The 21,104-nt window shown below is 36.4% G+C and overlaps 2 protein-coding genes across 3 annotated transcripts; one reads left to right on the top strand and one right to left on the bottom strand.

The window, feature by feature from the left end:
* The first annotated feature begins 353 nt into the window (after positions 1 to 353).
* LOC149743324 (E3 ubiquitin-protein ligase RNF13-like) lies at positions 354 to 11,084 on the top strand. Its single transcript, XM_089879215.1, has 14 exons — positions 354 to 552; positions 799 to 879; positions 1,090 to 1,230; positions 2,201 to 2,288; positions 3,235 to 3,325; positions 4,226 to 4,340; positions 5,040 to 5,133; positions 5,733 to 5,813; positions 6,811 to 6,924; positions 7,331 to 7,472; positions 7,840 to 7,973; positions 9,013 to 9,058; positions 9,588 to 9,658; positions 9,984 to 11,084. The coding sequence occupies exons 1-14, from the start codon at positions 475 to 477 to the stop codon at positions 10,025 to 10,027; spliced, it is 1,320 nt and encodes a 439-aa protein (XP_089735341.1). The 5' UTR covers positions 354 to 474; the 3' UTR covers positions 10,028 to 11,084.
* Positions 11,085 to 14,611: 3,527 nt separating this feature from the next.
* LOC149743323 (uncharacterized) lies at positions 14,612 to 20,727 on the bottom strand. Of its 2 annotated transcripts, XM_089879228.1 has the most exons (6): positions 20,415 to 20,727; positions 19,711 to 19,851; positions 19,367 to 19,502; positions 17,698 to 17,724; positions 15,353 to 15,507; positions 14,612 to 15,015 (listed from the first exon to the last, which is right to left on the bottom strand). In XM_089879228.1, exons 2-6 carry the CDS (start codon positions 19,842 to 19,844, stop codon positions 14,853 to 14,855), a joined length of 615 nt encoding a protein of 204 aa, XP_089735354.1. In that variant the 5' UTR covers positions 19,845 to 19,851; positions 20,415 to 20,727; the 3' UTR covers positions 14,612 to 14,852. The 2 variants fall into 2 exon arrangements, with proteins under 2 accessions (XP_089735354.1, XP_089735362.1); XM_089879236.1 differs by lacking the exon at positions 17,698 to 17,724 and having other exon boundaries at positions 20,415 to 20,725.
* Between the last annotated feature and the right edge of the window lie 377 nt (positions 20,728 to 21,104).

The raw sequence follows: 21,104 nt of genomic DNA, 5'->3' as shown, positions 1-21,104 counted from the left end.
TTTGGTTGCTTTACGATTGTAAATGTTGTAGCATTTCGTATTGCATGTCCAGGCGTTTTCCTGCTTAATAAAGTATATAAGTAACTGAGAAGCAGTAGAACGTTTGCTGTTACTTTGGCGTTCATAGCCTAATTAGTTAGGAACGTTTTTCTCTTAACTAATGTCATATTTTATAATAATAATAATAACATAATAATAACTTTTCCGTCTCTTCGATTACGGTAGCGAAGGTTTGGAAATATTTTAAACGAAAAGACAGGTTAAAAAGACGATACAACAGTTGTTAAAACGCTTACAGTTACAAACATATTTTCATACATTTGAATTGAAGAAACCAAGCTAATTTAACCCAAAAAAACAAATTTTGTATCAAATATATTATAGAAAGTTTCTTTACCATACTTTGTGCCAACAAAATCTGTTACAATTATAAATGACTTGGAAAAGATAAATCAAAATACCCATCGACCAAATATGGAGACCAGAAATTTTCATCTTTTCTTCTCAATATTTTTGTCTGGATTATCATCAAGTCATGGAGTTGTGGTTGCTGTAAGTGTTTTGAATACTCTTGTTTATGTTACAGTAGAGAACACTTTATTGCCAAACGTCTTTGCCTTAACACCCTCTTAAAGCAGAGTGGCAAAACTGCCCCAAACTATGTGTTTTTTTAAAAAAAATCCTTAAAAATTTGATGCAAATCAACTGAAAACCATTATTTTTATAGACGTAAAAATAACTATGCGCCAACTGTCTTTTAAATGTAGATTTTTTTCTTAATACATTCTACTTTTATAGTACGATCGTTTCAACATAACCGAACAGTTCAGTGATTACCCTGCAGAGTTTGGGACAAGTGTTGGACCCGATGGACTTGATGTAAGTAAAAAGGCTCGAATTTAAATACTTTTTATTCAAAATTTAGTCACTTTTTTAACATTTTTATTGAAAATTTGGTATATTATATAATATGAATTTTGTACTAAATTGTGTGTATATAAATATATATATATATATATATATATTTAAACAGCTAGCCTATGTATAATCTTTTGGTATCTAAAAATGTTTTTCAATTACAAAATCTAGGGCATACTGATGGCAGCTGAACCCCTTGATGCTTGCAAGCCGGTGAAGGAACGTCCTTACCCTGCTTCAACTTTCATGCCAAATATTACGTTTAATGCATTTGCTCTCGTTATAAGAGGAGGCTGTGATTTTGCTCTTAAAGTAAGGTTTTATTTTAGCAGATATATTACACATAGATAGGCTCCTATCCACTGATCCTATAATTGGTGCATATTCAGTTTAAAAAAATTTATTTTGATTGAGCATATACATAGTCTCGTAGCTGCTACCATTGTGGGCTTATGTGTCCTTATGCATGACACCTAATGGTAGTTGCTTTAACCCAGTGGTCACTAATTGGTTGCTAAAATTATCAGCCAAATTGAAAAATGTAACATACATGGCTACTCGAAGCTGACACAAAGGGTATAAAACAAAACACCTGTGTTATAACGACTGTCGTTTTTCCGATCACGTGAAGAAAAAGCAAGTTACATTCATTGATTCATTCAAAATCAACCATTAATTTTTTACATGGTGTCGTCCCTTAAGCTTAATCAGTAGCCATCAATTTTGTTGAACTGTACTAGTTAACTAGTTTATTAATCTGTATTTATTATGTGTGATGAAAAGCTTGAAATATTAGATTGCACAAGGACTAGCATTTTATTGACATTTATAAATTATTGATAAAAATTTTATTTAATAAATTGAAGACTTCCATTTCACAGTGCAATTTAGTTCACAGTGGGTTTAGGTTACCACAATAAATAATTCATTATTGTTTGTTTTAAATTTTGTATGACAACCACATGAAATAGGTTCAATATCTGCCAACTCTCTTTGCACAACGTCTAGTTGAATGAATGCTTGACCAGATTTTGTACTTTGCACTTTATTTTAATACAAATATTGCAGCCCATTTATAAGATACGTTTGTCTTCATTTTAAACATTTTGCTTTAAAAACTAAAACCATCTTTAGTGATTTCAGAAATTTGAATTAACGATGTGAACTTTAATTGCACTTTGTAAAACTAGCACACATTTTACTGTGATAACAAGAAACATGGTGTGGTACACTTTATACATTGGACTTTGATTGTTTGTTTAAATCTTATGTTATCTCTCAGGTACTAAATGCACAAAAAGCACACTACAACAGCGTGATTGTATACAATGATGTGTCAAACGATATTGTGCGCATGAATACAAATCAACGTGAGTATAATGTATTAATGTTAGTTGACTTTTATTGAAGAAATAATGTTACTTTAAGTTATATTTCAGGCCACAATCCTTTAAACACTCTGGTTTATTAGTAAAAATATACCAGTTGAATAAATCAAATGTGTATATTGTTATTTAATATGTACACTCATAGGCGCAAAACCTTGGCTGGCAAGGTAGGCAGGCCAACCCTGGCTATTTTGGCACTGCATTGATCAGTAAACATACTGAACATTACAACCAACCAAGTAAAATTCACTTCACAGGATTGTGTTTCTAACTATCACTGCCTCCCCCTGATTTTATAAAAGTTTGGCGCCTATTATTACAGTATATACAGTATACACTACACAGAATAAAGATTGCACCACTATCTATGTTATGTAATAACAACGCAAATACTTGTTTGTGCACTGATATTAAATGTTTGCAGGAAGTCTAAATCAATATACTAGCACCCATTTATTATACCAATACCACACGAATTTTACAATTGATCTCTTAAAATACAAATTAGTTTGCTGTGTTTGTTTACAACTGTGATACAACATACAGTTTATCAGCAATTTACCCTTTGATGTACATTGCTGCTTTACAACAGTGATAGATATTCTCTATTAGTAACTAATATCCTGAATGTTTACATTTTAGTTATTAGTTATATAGTAGGGTGGGGAAGGATGGGACACCTTTTCATTATATTTTCTCGTCCCACTTGGTAGTAAACAAAGAACATTCAAAAAATCATAAAAATGCTATCCTACTATCCTCAAGACTCCCATACATCGTTGTTATTTGTTTAAAACAGGATCGGGATATTTGTATATAATTACTAAAGGTGTCCTGTCTTCCCCACCCTACTGTATTATAAATAGTAGCTTATTGATAACAGCAAGAGTTATATGCCCACATAAACTTAAATTCATTTGCTCTACAGCTGATATTGCCAATCAAATTGTGATACCATCAGTATTTGTTGGCAATGATGCTGGCATCATTTTGTCTCAAAACTATCTGTATAACAATAAGTAAGTACAAGTTTTATCACTTTTGTTTTAATCATGGGGTAAGTCTACTTTTGTACTAAATGCTGTAAAGTTTAATTGCTTCCAAAACCATCGTCCAGCGCCGTGGTATGGTGGTTAGCGCGCCTGCCTGTAACCCAGAGGTAATGGGTTCAAGGCTCGACGCTGCTACAATTGTGGGCGTATGTGTCCTTGGGCAAGACACTTAACGGCAATTGCTCCAACCCAGTGGTTACTAATGGGTTGCCTAAATTATCAGACATACATAAAAAAAATAATTACCCACAAAGTAACATACATGGTAACTCGTAAGCTGGCACGAGGTGTTAAACCCGTGTGATAACGACTGTCGTTTTCCGGCCACGCGAGGATAAAGTAAGTTACACTCATTCATTCATTCAACCACTGTAATTGACTACTTTACATATTCATTCCAGATATCTATAGTAACTATAACTACAGCTTCCAGATAGCTTTAGTATACTAGTTAGTTTTGCACGAAACCTGGAATCACATAGTTTAAAATGCAGTTACACTTATAGTAGTCCAATATGGGGCCCTATTTACTAATGTAGCAAATAAAAAATACTTTAGCTCTGCTTGTTTGGATAGACAACTAACAGCAGGTAAAAGTTGTTTTTGGCTTCAAACTGGAGTGCCAAAACATATGATGTCACCCCTGTTTCAAAAGTTGAGGTGACATGGACATGTCTCCCCAGATAACCCTTTACATTCACCCACCATATGCATATGTTGCCCTAAATTCTGCTTAAAATGGGGGTTTCAAAACATATGATGTCATTGTCACCCCTGTTTTAAAGTTAAGATGGCATAAACCCCTCACCCCTAATGTTCACGCATATGCTGCCATAAATTCTTCACTAAACTGTTCTTTTTGACCAGGAATATTCCAATAATAAAAATAACCGGCGGAGAATCTCCTTTTTCTCTCGAATATTACATTATCCCTTTTGTGACCGTTCTCGCAACCTGCATAGTTGTACTTCTATTATTTATGGTGAGTTCACTTATTTATTGCTTGCTTATTTCAGCAGAGCTTATATACATGTATGGAATACAAGTTTTAGAACAGTGTGGATAGTGATTGGGATTTTCTCTGCGAGCGTTTTCTTGTTATGTGGTGTATTTGTGAGTAATACAGAGTGCCCAGAATTTATAAAATAGCGATGAAATGAAATAGTTAAATGTATAGCCTACATAAATATATTGCATTCCAATTTCCAATTCTAAGCATGATTTGCCTTGTAATTTGTTGTGTTTTGTGCGTATACCATATGGAGTTAGAAAATAAAAAACAGTTTAATAAACACATGAATTTGCCTTAATAAGTTAAAGTGTGTAGCACCCAGCGCCAAGGTACTTGGCCAAATAATTTATGTACACTCTTAGAGTCTTAGTCTATATCATTAAAGTATCACAGAATTTGGGGTTAATTTCTTAAATTGCACATACGAATTTCTGGACTTCCAATTTGTAAATATAAGTAAAAATACTATAAAAAACATCAAACTAAAAATTAAAGTACAGTTTAATTTGTATTGGTATCATGTTCTAATAGAATATTCTATTATTATATTTGAAACTCTAATATTCCCCACACAATATTTCAAACAGTTATTGAATTGTTAATTTCCACCTTCATGCTTAATCCAGCTTATCCATGTTTAACCTAATTAATAAAATGATTAATTTTCAGTTTGTTCGATATCTTCGAGACCGCAGAAGGCAAAGAAGGAACAGATTGTCGCGAAGACGACTAAAACAAATACCAACAAAGCAATTTAAAAAAGGTGAATTTGCTTTGAAAATGTTGTGTGACTGTATCCTGAATGCTTGAAGGGGAAACCTGTGTCTTCTTGTTGGTTTGCATTCTTTAGTGCTGTTTGTTACAGTGTTTTTTTTTGGTGCTGTGGTATAGTGTTTAATGCGCCTGCCTCTAGCCTAGAGGCAATGGGTTCAAGGCTCGTTGGTGTACCATTGTGGGCATATGTTACCATGGGCAAGACACCAAATGGCAATTGCTCCAACCCAGTGGTCGCTAATGGGTTGTACAAATTATTAGCCATACAGAAAACAATCACTCACAAAGTAACATACACGGTTACTTGTAAGCTGGTACGAGGTGTATGAAATAGAACACCTGTGTTATAACCACTGTTAGTTGTATTGAGGAATAGAACTAATTGTGTAATGTAGTTCTGTGGGTGTATTCCTGACATTAACCACTACCTACAATGTTTATTGTTTTAAACACCATGCAATTTCAAAGTATAGATAAAAACCCGTTTTATAAAGATATTGTAAAAATGCCCATTTATAAAAATATTGTGGAAAAATTCCTTTACACGGATACTGTAAAATATTTCATCGTTACCTTTTCTAATAACAGGTGATGAATACGATGTTTGCGCAATTTGTCTCGATGATTATGAAGAAGGAGATACACTACGAATATTACCTTGCCAACATGGTAAGTCTCATATTTAAGGCTTTTTTATTAAGTTTGTTGGTGGGGGGTGTAGTCAGTAGTGGAAAAAGTTATTAAATGATCCTAAATGTTTGTCTCAAAATATAGATAACCAACTACAAAAAAGGATAATTATTTTTTGGCAGTTTTTTTAAATGGGGTGGTCATTCTATTCTTATTCAAATTGTACAAACATACATTATCTTGTTCATGTTGTACTGTGGGATCATAATGTTCGTGTTCGGCATAACTAATCATGTTTACTACTTTGTCACTCACATGACATACGTGCATGAATTAAAATGGCTGAGTCATTTACTTTCACAATATACAATTGGTCATTTAATCCCACTCATGCACCATCAATCACATTGACTGTTTAATATCCGTCATATATTATAAAGTTCAAATTCATAACGTTTCATTCGTGCATAATTTTTGTTACAGTTAATTATAAGGTATAGGATAATATAAAAAATACAAAAATACTATAACAGCATAATGTGGTTCAGTATATTATTAGTATATATCATGTTCTGTAACTTAAAATCTTACACAATGTTTTGCTGTATATGTGCAATATGCTAACAATAAATACCAAAGTATAAAATACTAAAAATAGTCCTACAGTGCAGCACATGTTAGTGAAACTCGGATTTAAACTAGAGTTTAATGTTGTCAAACTTGTCAATCTTGTCACGTTATGCCGTATTCCCAATTAAAATATTTTTGGTTTCAGAGGTAGTGTTCATAAATTTCAAAATATATGTCACCCAGGTAACAGGTTATGTCAACTCAAATAAAATATTTCTTAAATACAAAACTAAGGCTTTAAAAATAAAATTTCACTCTTTTCTTTTTATATGGCTGAGAACTTTGTCAAGGATCTAAGATTTAAGCCATTTGGCCCATTACCTAATAGCACAATCCATATTAAAATTTTGTGCTCAATTTTAAATTTAAACCACTTTTAACACTAACATGACGCCCATAATTACAGCCTACCATTGCAAGTGCGTTGATCCCTGGCTTACAAGCAGCAGGAGAGTTTGTCCTCTTTGTAAACGAAGAGTGTTGAGCGATGATGAGTCTTCCGAATCGGAATCTGAGTATGGTAAGTACAACGTTTGAGGCTTAAGATTCAATTCACATTAATTCAACAGTTTAAGCATGAGTTTAACATAGAAAAATAAAGTTTGCAGTGCAGCAATTTTTAGGTAATGCCTGTGGAGCTAATTACAAACTTTATTGAACTGCATCTGTAAACAACTTTAAATACATAAGCACACAATATTGACAACGTAATTGTAAGGTACTCAACACAACAGCCTACGCAGTACGCATACTATTACTATAATACTGTGAACACTACAGCAAGTCTAACACAAAAAAGGATAATAATACTAATTTAAGCTTTTACTTGTTTTATGCTCTCTTTTTCATAACAACCAAAGGCCACAACATTATTTTTCTTCTCCTTATTTTTTTTTCTCGTTTTTTAAATTGTTCTTTTTTTCTAGATTCCGATGAAGAAAGAGCTCCTCTCCTCTCACAAAGTTCTCCTGATTCCTCTCCCAACTCATCAAGAAGAGCAACTGGGTTTCGTGCGAACCCTCTAACTTTCACAAACTCAAGTGCTTCCAGTTACATGGATGAAACAGAGTAAGTTGTCTGGCACTGTGGCTTAGTGGTTAGCACGCCTGCCTCTTACCTAGAGGTTATGGGTTCAAGACTCGGTGCTGCTACTATATGTGATCATGTGTGTGATTGAAAAAGACACTTAAAAAAATTGTCTTAACAAAAATTGTGTCCCTTTATGGGTTATCTAAATTGACTTATATTAGTTTGTTTTTAAATCCATAAAAAACTGGCTACCCACAAAAAAAATAAGTGGTAACACTTAAGCGGGGATGATGTGTGTAAAACAAAACATCAGTGCTATAACGACTGTCATTGCCCGTCATGTGATGATAAATAAGTTACATTCATTCATAAAAAAACAAAAGATCCTACTTCTTCCTGCTCACAGCTCTTCTGATGAGGATCATGCCTTGACTCCTCCTGCATCGTTGTCCACCCTCCATGGAACAGATGCAACATTTGTGAGTCACCCGCACCCGGTGGATCGGAACGTCTCCTCCCCTGCTGTTGTGATGCATACAGGTTTGTATATAAGTGTGTGGGTATGTGAGTGTATGAGTTGACATAGTAATGTTTTAGTGTTTTTTTTTCATATACGAGTCAAAGAGTATATTAATTTACTTATGATTGATTTTGTTCATATATGAATATGTGAGTTTGCATATGAGTGATTTTGTTCAATATGAGGGATTTTGTTTATATATGAATATATGAGTTTTCATATGAGTGACTTTGTTCATATATGAGTATGAGTTGGCATATGATTATTTCAGTTATTTAGTTTGAGATTTTAGTCTGAAACAGCGAAAATAGCTGAGAAGCAGTAAGTAGTGTATAGAATAGAAACAGGTGTGCCAGGCAGTAAAATCAGTACACAGCATGTAAATATATGTTTTCTATCAAACCAGAAAATAAAAAAAATAGTTTGCTCATGTGACAGCTACAGCGTCATAACACAGTAATAAGCAAGTATCCAATGTGATAATATGGGTGCTCATGCTCATAATCAAACACAGTACATATTGTTTTCTGATGGCTACAGGAAACCCAATAGAATTATGGAGTTATTAATAGCATGAATGAATGATGAATGAAACTTAATTTATCCTCGTGTGGCCGGAAACAGTCGTTAAACATGGGTGTTCTGTTTCATACACTTCATGCCAGCTTACAAGTTACCATGTATGTTAGTTTATGAATGATTTTTTGTTGGATTTTTTATGTGTGCCTGATAATTTGGACAACGCATTAGTGACCACTGGGTTGGTATTCCCATTAAGCGATAAGCCTTGAACCCATTCCCTCTGGGTTATAGGCAGACATGCTAACCAATATACCAAGGTGCCAGACATATATAGCAATATAATCTTTATATCTTCATAACAGGCGGTTCTATAAATAAAAACCTTTAAGCGACTCATCTGGTATAAAAACGACTCCTACCAAGTCTTTCCAGAAGGCAGGGGAAACATTGAAAATACAATATTATTTTATACCAGATAAGCCACTAATAGGGTATTTACATTATGCCAAATAGCAAAAGTAACAAAATATTCTATAGATGTTTCATCTTCACCAGAAGTTCGAAGTTCACTTGAAGTTTACAGGTTTGTTCATGTATTTTACAATTACTGTATTACAGATTAAAAATGTAACATACTTGGTAACTCGTAAGCTGGCACGAGGTGTATGAAACAGAACACCCGTGTTATAACGACTGTCGTTTTCCAGCTATGTAAGGATAAAGTAAGTAACATTCATTTATAATTTAGGCTGCACACTTAAACTCTTATTAAGTCTTGCCAAATGGAAGAGAAAATGCTTGAAAGACATACATTTTTATTCTAGAACCTATATATGTCTGGTAGCAGAAGTAACATACTAAATAAAATTTGATTTTTTGCTAAATAGAATACAAAATGCTTAAAAAAATACATCTTTTATAGAACCCACAAAGTCTTACATATAACTGGTAGCAAAAGTAACATATTAAAATAAAATTGATTCCTGCTGAATGAAAGTCAAAATACTTAAAAAAAATGAATGTTTTTTTTTTATAGCCAAAATATTCTTATATTATGTTTGGTAATAGAAGTAACATATTAAAGAAAATCTGATTAATATTAATTTGTTTAGTTGCATCAGTGGTGAGGATAGTTTGGCAAGCTCATTCAGGGACGCTCATGATGTTCTGGTAGTGCAACATGGTATGTTAGCTGTATTATCATAGCTAGGCACCTAACATGGGTATGCAAGGTATGCAAGGTATGCGAGGTATGCAAGGTATGCGTACACACCCCAAAAATAAATTAGTACCCATGAGTGCCCAGTATAAATGCATAAATAATTTCATAGGCTATCTTACAAACATGTTTTAAAATAAACACTATACAGTGGTGATAGTGCAATGAACAGTCTATTTCCCAAATAAAAGCTAAAAATGTGACCAAAAATAACTTCCCAATCTGGTAGCTTAATTAATTGTACCTTCACATGTTATATAACTTCTTATTACAACATGTTTTCCTCTAGGTTCTGAACAGGATCCTGACCAACAAAACACTACAGTGACCTAGACCTCTCTTTACTTTTTGATCTTGTTATTGCTACATGTTCACTTCTTTTTTGGTTGATTTCCCTCCTAATTGTTTTGTTTAAGTGTAATGCTTTTAATGTACATAGTTTTAAATCAATCCCAGCGCCAGTGAATCTTGCGACATGACATGTGACTTGAAGTGAATGCATGCTTGGCTTAACCATGCATGGAGTGGCTTCACCATACATGGAGTGGTTTCACCATACGTGGTGTGGCTTCATCATGTATGGAATGCCTTCACCATGCATAGAGTGGCTTTACCATGCATGGAGTGGCTTCACCATACTTGAAGTGGCTTCACCATTAACGTGGAGTGGCTTTACCATATGTGAAGTGGCTTCACCATTAACGTGGAGTGGCTTTACCATGCATGGAGTGGCTTCACCATTACATGTGTTGTTAAATACAAGTTGTCACATCTATTGCAACCATGTTCTAGTTTCCATTGATTATTTTTTCATTTAAAGTATAATTTATGCGAAATCTTTCTACAATGTTTTGTATAAGTTATTTTATTCACTCCTACTAACCACATCTAAACTAACCCCACTTTATTTCTTAACTTATATTTAAAATGTCATTCGAACAAACCAGAATGTTGTATTACCTATATAGTAGAGTGGGGGAAAACGGTACACCATTTTTTATATATTTTCTCGTCCCATTTGATAGTAAAAAAATTACATTCAAAGAATTTTAAAACCGTATCCTCACGACTCCCATAGACCGTTGGTAATTGTTTAAAACACGATCAGGATATTTGGATAGTATCCCGTTCCCCCCCCCCCCCACTCTACTATATATATGCTACACTACTCTCTATTCCGCCCAGGTTACAAAAATTGTCGTTTATTCAATATTACCAACATTTTTTTTATTTTCATACGAAAATGTGCAACTTGCATGCAGCGGTTGCGTTTAGTATGAAACATCGGGCGATTTAGTACGAAGGTGGTGCAGGATGGTCAACTAACTTTGTATTTTGCGAACTTTTCTTTTATTCGCCATTACACCAATTAAACATATCACATTCGAAATCGCTTTTTTTGTTTTTCTTTAGTATTTAAAAACGGGTGGTCCTCTAAATCAATAGTATAACAATGAACGTTAAAATATACTATGGCTAAAAAGTGTGGAAAAGAGCAACTGCGTTGGATCATATTGTATAGGGGTAATGTCCTAGAATTTAAATTAGATTTTTCCCATGAACCTAACACTGTACTTATTCTATAATATAGAACTGTAGGGAAAGATAGGACACCTTTAGCATACAATATCTATCCTGAATCGTGATCGTGTTTTGAACAATTAACAACGGTCTATGGGAGTCGTAAGGGTACAGCTTTATAATTTTTTGAATGTTACTTTGTTTACTACCAACTGGGAAGAGAAAATGTAATCAAAAGGTGTCCCAACTTCCCTTACCCTACTGTATATTCTATATGGGTGAGGTCCTTATCTAGATCCTAGAACTGAAGCCAGATTTGGTCCATTACTAATCATAAATACGGCACGCATTGGCATTACCCTAACACCCAGCAGAGCTATGGGCCGTCAACGGCAATCCTCAATTTGTCAACTCGAATTCGCTAAATAAACAAGTTATAATTATATGCCAATTTATCCACGTTTTTCTCTATATTGTATAGTGATACTGGGATAGGTTCCAATTTTTATAAATTGTTTATGAAAAATCACTCACGTTTCATCAAGCTTTAAATCTTGTTGATCCATAACGCTTACCAAACCCAGATAACCAGAAGCCCTTCCCCGACAATGAGTTACGAATGTTGACTCAATACCCGAATTTGAACCACGGTGCTATAATCCCTCAGTATTGCTTTCAAAAACGTGGCGCTCGGGTGGTCCACACGCCCACATTTAGTGCAGTATCAGCCCGATTCTTGACGTCATAGTCGGCATTGTGAGGTCAGGAAAGTGACAAATTTACGAAAAAGTGCTGTTGTTGGTAACTTAGATGTTATCATAACTCGTGATCCGAAGTACAAGACCGCGCCACACGAGCATGGATTAGGAACAAGGCAAAGGAACATGGCTACATAATATTGACAGCAGCTTTGTGTACCGTATAAACATGTTTCTGAAGTTCTCCCTGCAGTTTTAAATCACCTATGTCGTTTGTACTTCGCGAGGGTAAGATATTTTTCGTGGAAATGGCATGCCCCCTGCTAGCATACACAAGGGCGATCGCAATAACAATATAAAACCCTTTATATTGTCTATATGTTTACACTGCGTCATACTGTGGGGTATGATGGATACCTTTAGCTTTAGCAGATAATGTCCTAAATTTTAAAATCGCGTCTTCAACAATTGTATAAATATTTCTGTAAATATTCTTTATTTAATCCCTATTAAATGGGACAATAAAAAAAGAGATATACATGGACCATCTTACCCTAACCTACCGTAAAGTTTTTATTTTATTTATTTTTTGCAAGCAAACATTTAAACCCATATGACCAGATGGGCATTTTTTGGACAACAACACCAGCAGTGCCTCACCCTGCAATTACTGCCATACCTGTATCAAATTCCCACGTCATATAGCTCAATAACTGACTGTTAAATTGCTTTAAATGGTTTTAAGTGTGCATGAAATTCAGCTTTATTATAACGTGCGAATTTTACCTACGTTTTTATCTCGCCTTTAAACAGATAATCCGTAAAGTTTTGCAGCCGCGAACTTTGCAAAAAAGAAACTGTATAATAAATCCTATGTAATCAGATCATGGTTACTGGCAAGGTGTCATCTTGTCATTTTCCATGAACTGTTTACACGTTAAGTGTCAGACTTATCTCTTTCACATATACAAGGTGTCATCTCATGAAACGGGGGCGCGTGTTTGTTGCCAAAAGTTCTTCTTTGTTCGAAGACTAATTATGATCGATTGTGACGTAACACAAAGGGTTCATGTAGTCGCGGATCAGGCGAGAGCGGAAAGTTCAGTTTAGGAGTAAAAACGACAACGAGTTCTTTGTCAACAGACGCTCCAAAAAGCAGGTACCTCTAACAGCGGTTTTACTTTGTGTTTTGGTCTCTGTTTTGGTTTGACGATAGAGTTCAATTGGCGTGTAAATCGTAATCAAAATACGTCAACATTCGTCACTGTATTTAGTGACGTCACATAATGGCGGTAGTGTCCACGCTTGAATTTGCCGGAGAACTGCCGGTCGCGATTTCAGCCGCGGATAGTAAGTCATTGTTGTCGATATTCAACGCCAGTCGGCGTGTCTAAACTTTCTGGTTAGCAAACAGCACGGATCGTCGGAATAAAGTAAACATAAAAATCTGTTTTCTCAAATTCCAACCAATTATACGCCGTCTGCGTGTTTACGTCGGTCTTATGACATAGGATCAGGTTTGGGGATTCCCCGTTTCCCGCTCCTGCTTCTGCTATATTATTTGTTCAACTTTGTATAAGTTTGTTTACACCAATTACAATACTGTGGGATAAAATGGATAACGTTAGCACATAATAACGGTTTCCTAATAAAACTACAGGCTGCAAACGGTTACAGAGATTTCGGTTATTTTGTAGAAACACTATACGCGGCCACGTCCAATAGATGTTAAATGACCATACGAGTTTAACAAACCAATTTTGGTGCGATATCTTAAATAGTTTTTGAGTTATCGAAATAATCAAAATATCTGCAACCGCGTAATGTTTTTGACCATAATATCCGCAACCGTTTGCAGCCTGTAGTTTTATTAGGTACCCCATACTAACCCATATCTCCAAATCGTGGTTTAACAATTAACAGCGCTATTTCAAAACTGCAAGGATATGGTTGTATAATTTCCGTAAATCTTATTTTTTAACTACTAAACAAGGCGATAAAAGATATTAAAAACGTGGATAATTTTACCTTAGCCTACTATAGTACTTAGGAGGAAGATGTGACATATTTCATTATATCAAAATATCCTGATCTCGTTTTAAACAATTAACAAAGATTTATACATTTTTATATTTCTTTGAACGTTCTTTGTTTACTGCCATTTGGGACGAGAATATAGAATAAAAAGGTGTCCCATCTTCCCCAACCCTACTGTATATCACTATTGACTTGTCTATGTCCCGAAACGCGGTTACAAAGTTAAATGCGCCTAACGCAGCAATGCAGATTCCTAAACCTATTGTTCAGTTTTAGAATAAACACAAGTTTTTGAGATAATTTGCGATAAACAAGTTCAACCGGATCAAGCAATCTAGGGTTTGCACGCGAACGTCACTATTTTACCGACGATTAAGACAATTTCGCAAAACGACTTCTCCGCACACCACTTAACGGGCTATTAATACCTTGAACGTTTAGAAATTCAGTTATCTTTGGCAGGAAGTCGTTTTTTTTGACACGCAAGGCCACACTGTACCGCTGTACAAGTGATTCGGGTTATTGTGACGTCATAAAGCTCGTATGGTTCGTAAAATTTTGACAAGCAAATATCACGTTCATTAATCCCCTACCCTTGTTAGCTTGTTATTTTAAGATCTAAACGCAAAGGTCGATGCTCGGTATTAACCTTTGAAACAACGAAGTTATCAGCGAGCCTTTATCTTATGCAAAATTGTAATCATGGACAAGTAAAAGGAAAGACGAATTTAGCGAAGGAAAAACACTTAACAACGAATAGAAAACTTAATAAACACCTTGGCATTGCAACATCTATAAGCCACCGAATGTAAAGCGTGATATATATGAATAAAACCTACAACTTCAGATAGCATATAGATTGGCAGAAATATCATTTGAAGATGTAAATAAAACGAATTAGATTAAAATCCTTTGGTGCCATGTGTCGGCAAGGGCACGTGCCCGTGGTGTCTTCCGCTCATGTGGCACCTGACTCTTAAGCGGAGGTTGTTTCTAGCGATCATTTCTTGCATATCTCTGCAGGTCTTCGCCAACGTTATAGCTTGCTGGGCTTCGCGCATGTGCCTGTGTTGTAAGGAGTTTTTTAAAAAATCTTAAATTCCCAAACAGCTGGATGACATTTGGAACAAAAGCTGCTTGGTTCTTAGAACAAGCTTGGTAGTCTATAGTTTAAACCAGGTTATAACGCGCCAGGCGTGCACGTAAGCTGTTAACTATCCCAACAGCTTTAAAAGCTTGTCAGTAATAAACACTCGTGGTTTGGGCCGAGATTGTTGGTATTTAGTTTTTTTCCCAAAAAATGCCGTTTATTAAATTGGCGAATCGACTCACGTACTTGCGGCGGCCACGGCGAGAAAACCAAAACATTATTGCGATTAGGCAACAATGGGAGCTTACTTACCGATGAAATTGCGAGGCCGGCGAACCATTTCTTGCGCTACGGTGCTGTTTACCGTGAACTACTTTGATTTTGACTCCTCCGGGTAGCTTCTGTCCATTGAGCTGCGCCAAAAGCTCTGGGTTAACCGTACTGTGCGCTGGCAGGGTCGGGTAGACCTGAAAATGTGGATAAAGCTCGGTTAATTTGAAGTGCAATTATTTTTACACCTGGCCAAAAACAACAGGCCGTGGCCAATTTTCAGATGTGGCAACCAGTGTTAAAGGTTAGGAATTAGTTGGTGAGAAATTACAATCCGTATATCTTTAGTTTCATAATCGTTTACCAAGTACATAATGCGAAACCCTGTACCCGTTACACCTCTAGCTGCGGTAACTTTAACAGTCATCCGTGGATTATGTCCATCAAGTTTCGCTCGAGTTTTACAGATCTCATCCAAAATCGCAACGTTGCGAAATCTAGCTATCTCGAGTTATATATCATGCGGTTAGTTTTAAAATCATCTTGATCCCGTTAACGGTGCCGATTCGTATCAAATGCAGTCAGCCAGTCTGGTCATTCTGGTTCCGAAGTTTGACTTGTGTGAATGCGACGTGGCGGCGAGTGTTATTTTTTATATTAATGTCCATGCAGTCGCCATTAAAATATTCCAGCGCGTCGACATGAGCATCGCCGTGCAAGATCTTGGCGATAATCGAAGCGATCTGCATTCCAGGAGGTATATTGATGCTGCGGTAATCCTACTGTAAAATTGAGGGACAGCGCTGGACTGTTCACGTCGATGCGCTGATACTAAGTTGAGGATAAGCACACTTCTTATTGTGGTTATGACGTAAATCAGGCCTGAGCACTTTGACTTGTACCGCCCGAGGTTTGTATGTATGCGCAACATACTTATCCAACCTAATCAAAATCACGAAGTCGTTTATTAATTGTGGATTAACACATGCAGTGGCGGGGTGAAGACACACAGCAGGCAAATAGCGTGTAGCGGTTAGTGCCGCAGTATCAAGAAAACGTTACCGGGCCAATTTTAAAGGCCGCTTGCAATATAAGCGTATAATGTCGTGCGACCTTCTGATTTTTGCGGTTCCGCGAAAGTATCAGCTACACTGGATTATTTATACGTTTGGCAGACTTGTTTTGCTGACTCTGTTTTTTTTTACGCTTTCGAAATTTACCTGGCGGATTTACTAAGACACGGTACACGACCACCGCTGAGGCTGTATACTTGCTTCTGTATGTTCGCACGTCACTCTGCAAATAAAACGCCTTCAAAGCGTCGAGCCGTCGCACGGCGCGTCGTCTGATATCAATTCCACGGCATAATCGATCAAACTGGTTTCGTCTGAATCACCGACCGACATTTCATGCCCCCTGCATCGCATATTGTCCTCAAACCGGTTCAATAAACGCCACGTCCTTGAAATCATACGCGACCGCAATTTCGCAAGCGGTGAATTAAACAGTACTACAACCTCATCGGGTCCAAGCAAACGACTCCGCCGGCATTTTTGCGTCTTATCTCGGCCAAAGATCGGAAGATCTCCCCCTAATTCGCATTCTTTGCAACTTGTTTCCAAATTATCGGAGCAAATCCTAAACCAGGTGCTCGACCATTGACGTCAATCGATACGCACCGATGCAGTTATCTTGTTGATTAGGGATTTAGAACAAAGTGTCGCGTGCAAACGATATAGATTCCCTTTCACTAAGAAAAGGTTATTTTACCTTATGTGGCGTGCCGAGAAAATCACGACCAAATCAAAATGCAATCTGTCGCTGTTTTAAAATTGCGACAACACACAAACCAGAGACTGTACTTGAAATTGTTTCCAGATAAGCGTATCTACATCGGGGTGTCATTTGATTGACGCGTGCCCAGTCGCGGCGCCACTAGCTCCCGACATTGATTAATGCACGTCGCGATAGTTTTCATAATTCAAACCAACAACTCTAATAACCAAACTTGCATAAGATCGGTCTTTGAGTTTCCAAAACCGTATATATGGTAGGGTGGGGGAAAGATGGGACACTTTTTTGATTCTATATTCTCGTCCTATTTGGTAGTAAACAAAGGACGTTCAAAGAATTATAACATCGTATTCTCACGACTTCCATAGACCGTTGTTAATTGTTTAAAACACAATCAGAATATTTGGATATATTGTGCTAAAAGAGTCCCGTCTTCCCCCGCTCTACTATAATTACAGTACCCTGGTCACATCAGTACGCTTTGGTTTAATTGAGTAAGTTTGCAATTCCCTGCGAGTTAACCTTACGGTCCGTAGTTATAGGTTAAGAGTTACGTAACATTCATTACATACACATACGGCGAGCACACTTACACTCGATGGGGGCACCTCTTCATTCGCCTGTAAAGCGTCACCAAGTTTTTAAGTGAATTCAACAAATTCTAAAGTAAACTCATAAGGTACACATGCCCGACCGCAAGATTTACTTAAGAGCTGGGAATTTAATAAAATGTTAAACAGTGTAAAGGGCAAACGACCTTAATTGACCTTTTAATTCCAAGGGGAGGCCAAAATTGTTTGCACGGTTTATACAAAATGTATTTGCTGTAGAGTCAAGTTTGTTTTATAATTTGTAATCGATTTATTATTTCGCCGGTGTATATGGATATGTACTGAAGCATTGAAACCATGCTTTTAACTTTGCCTAACGTCTTTACCATTACTTTCTTTTTAAAGCTGATCAAATCTTGCTCTAATTTCTATGCTTTCAAAACTCGGGTGGAGTCTTTTTCTCATTTTATTAAAAAGTTCGCAGTATAAATAGTACAAAAAATATAGCGGGGAAATACAAACAGAATGGTCTTGGCTCATTAACAAGTAACGGGCTGAAAGAGAACAAAGGAAAACAATCTTTGCATATAAATACTGTATAAGAGGGAAAACAGGACACAGTAGCACAATTGACATGTTCAAAAGTAAAATAAATAAAGAGGAAAACGACTTAGCAACAAGACATCACAGTTAGCAGCAGCGTATGGACGACGCGTGAAATTGTTGAAGGCGGCGTCTTTGGCACGAAGGGACAGTGGGTATCGCTGATGTGTTTTTTGAGTGTCTCTTTTTTTGGGCGAAAACGCCCACCAATTTTTGGCGAACTGTCCCTCGCACTTTGACATTCCTGAGTCGGTACAGCTCTTAGTACGAACTTTGGCGACGGTGTTTCCTGCCGTGCCTTCTGTTCACGCTCTGTTCGCCCGTAAAAATCGTCGCCAGAGTCTGCGAGATCGAATGAGGTCCTGTTGAGAAAAACGCTCAAACTTAATGGGCCGCGTTGACTAAGGGGCAGGGAAGTGTAAGAAACCATGTATTTGTAAATATAACTTATTTTAAATTTTAATTATAAAGTTTAACATAATGGTCATAAATTTCGATTGCAAGTTTTTTTCGCGTTTCGAGACACTTGTGTTGTTTTCGCCGTAACGCTTATTTTGTTGCTATATATAGTGTTCAAACAACAGCGTTATTATTTGTATATGCTTTAACTTTAAAGGCGATGCTAACAAAGGGTGCAGTGTGTAAAATGTACGTGTTTATGTGCCTATCGTTATGTAGTGAACTTAACGTTTATTGTGTGTGAGATTATTTATTAATGTTGTAAATCTTAACAGTGAGTTTTAACGGGGAGTTTTCGGGACTTTATTTCCTAACAAACTACTATACGCGGCCCAATCACTAAGAGAGCGTTTTTCGTCTAATTTTACATCTTCTAGCATTCGCAATAACCTAGCCACCTCGACATTCTGTTAGTTTCGCTGCCATATACTTTCTGCCTGAGTAAACCTTCTCCATACAACCGGCGTTGTGGTATATTAAGGGGCAGATGTTACAGTGCGGTATACAACCGAGCATGCGCGGTGAGTGAGTATAATAGGGCGTGTTATAAAACCGTGTCTCGATGCGGCTCGCAATCGAATTTAGTGACCATAATTTTTATAGAATTAGATTACCACAAGCTTAAACCATAGGGCATGACAATGCTTACCTTCATGCTGTAAATCTTGTTGGTATCGAGTTGATTTACGAGGTTATTAAGTGCGGCTATCCTGCGAATCTCGTTGTGTCGGCGGGCAATTTCAGATTGGATACGGATGTCTGCGTGTCGTTTTCTTGCTGAAGTTCTGCAGAAAAAAATGTTTTAAAATTTTTCGTTCATTTGAATAAAAACATTTTATTTTTTTTACTAAAAAAGAGGCAAAATTTGTTGCTATACTAAAAAAATTACGTCACTTTTGTTTTTGATGTGGACAACTTAGCGTGACCGTTACGTCACTGCAAAATCGAACCGTGAAATCAACCTAAACAACTTCAAGAACATTCGATTCTTACCTGACGTGTTGACGGGAAATAAGTCGTGAGTAAAGGCCTTGCTCTGTTGTATGTGCAGTTGGTCGGGCAGTTGTGTCATGGGCCAAGACGAGAACGACGGCCAGGATTGCGAGAATGCTAATAGCGATGTTCATAATGTTTCTGCGGAAAAATAGGATCGGTTAATTTTTAAAATTCAACTTTTATTCAACACTTAATTTTTAAAAGATATAATTTTTTAAATTTAATAATATTTTTTTTTAAATTTAAAACTTAATCAAATTATGGCAAAATCGCCGCAGAGTTTAAAGTATTTTCATACTCTCTTTGTCAAGCGCTGTAGAAATATAGGCCTATAAATCGTGCGGGGGTGTGGCGATTAAGCCGCAAATATAAATAAACACAACTTTTTAAACACAATCAGAAATTTGGTCAAAACTTATTGGATTTTCCAGAGTTTTTTAAAAGTTAGCAGATGAAAAAAGTTTTTGCGTAAAAACCCTTCGGCTGCTAAACGCGCGCCCACTTAAAGTTACATAAACACGTTACAAGTACTCTATTTTTAGCTGGAATACGCCACGCAACCGTTTATCGGTTACAGGTGTTACACTGCGTCAGCGCAAAGCAGCGATCAGATTATTTTTAACAAAAATAAATATTCTATTTCCAGAAAATTATTTTTTTCGATGTTTTATTTATATTATATAGTTTTAAAATCAACTTACGTTTTTGTGATGTTGCTTTTTTGAAAGAGATTTAAAAGCTTGTACTTTTATCCTTAGTAGATTTTTCAACGTAGAGGAGAATCAGTTAAATAACTTATATCGTTTTTATTCAGCTTCTGCAAAATTGAAACAAAAAAATTAATAACAGACCCAAAGTTTTTAAATACATTTGTATTTAAAATCCCTTAACAAAATTTTCTCTCCGCACAATTGATATAATTTGCTTGACAAATGCTTTGTCTATTCTTCGCCGTTTACGCTCTTACCACTGAACCAGTGATTGCTTCGACTGGCTCAGTGAGCTCGTTTGCAAAATCTAAATTTCCGTTCGAAGTTCGACGCTTTTAAGCCAAACTCACGCAAGAGGAGAAAAAAAGGGCCGTGACGTCGCCGACTTGCGGATCGAGTATCCGCGCTTTTTTTACCAGCGATCTCCGCGACCAAAGTGCCCATGATGTCACGACCGACCAAGCTTCTATTCCTGGCCACGCGATAACGCCAATCAAACCAAGCTCGCGCATTGTCACGGCTGTTTATTTCTTTAATACCCAGTGCATTACGCACGGATCTCTCAGCACCGGACCCAGATAGTACCACATTTGCGACACCGACAGAGATGATTTAACTCACTATGACGTTGGGTCTTCGGAAACGCCAAGGGCTAGGCCTATATCCTACGCTAGATTATTT

This window comes from Ciona robusta, chromosome 1 (assembly GCF_009617815.1).
Source record: "Ciona robusta chromosome 1, ASM961781v2".
NCBI classification, from domain to species: Eukaryota; Metazoa; Chordata; class Ascidiacea; order Phlebobranchia; family Cionidae; genus Ciona; species Ciona robusta.
This window is presented reverse-complemented; position numbering and strand designations above follow the sequence as displayed.

What these genes read in the sequence shown, in the direction of transcription:
- LOC149743324 (XM_089879215.1), top strand. Translation starts at nt 475, where the DNA reads ATGGAGACCAGAAATTTTCATCTTTTCTTCTCAATATTTTTGTCTGGA. An exon ending in GTCATGGAGTTGTGGTTGCT is followed by an intron (nt 553 to 798) that starts GTAAGTGTTTTG and finishes CTACTTTTATAG; the next exon opens with TACGATCGTTTCAACATAAC. An exon ending in CGAATCGGAATCTGAGTATG is followed by an intron (nt 6,925 to 7,330) that starts GTAAGTACAACG and finishes CTTTTTTTCTAG; the next exon opens with ATTCCGATGAAGAAAGAGCT.
- LOC149743323 (XM_089879228.1), bottom strand. Translation starts at nt 19,844, where the DNA reads ATGAACATCGCTATTAGCATTCTCGCAATCCTGGCCGTCGTTCTCGTC. An exon ending in AAGAGGTGCCCCCATCGAGT is followed by an intron (nt 15,508 to 17,697) that starts GTAAGTGTGCTC and finishes CCACATTTTCAG; the next exon opens with GTCTACCCGACCCTGCCAGC. An exon ending in CCGGCCTCGCAATTTCATCG is followed by an intron (nt 15,016 to 15,352) that starts GTAAGTAAGCTC and finishes CTTACAACACAG; the next exon opens with GCACATGCGCGAAGCCCAGC.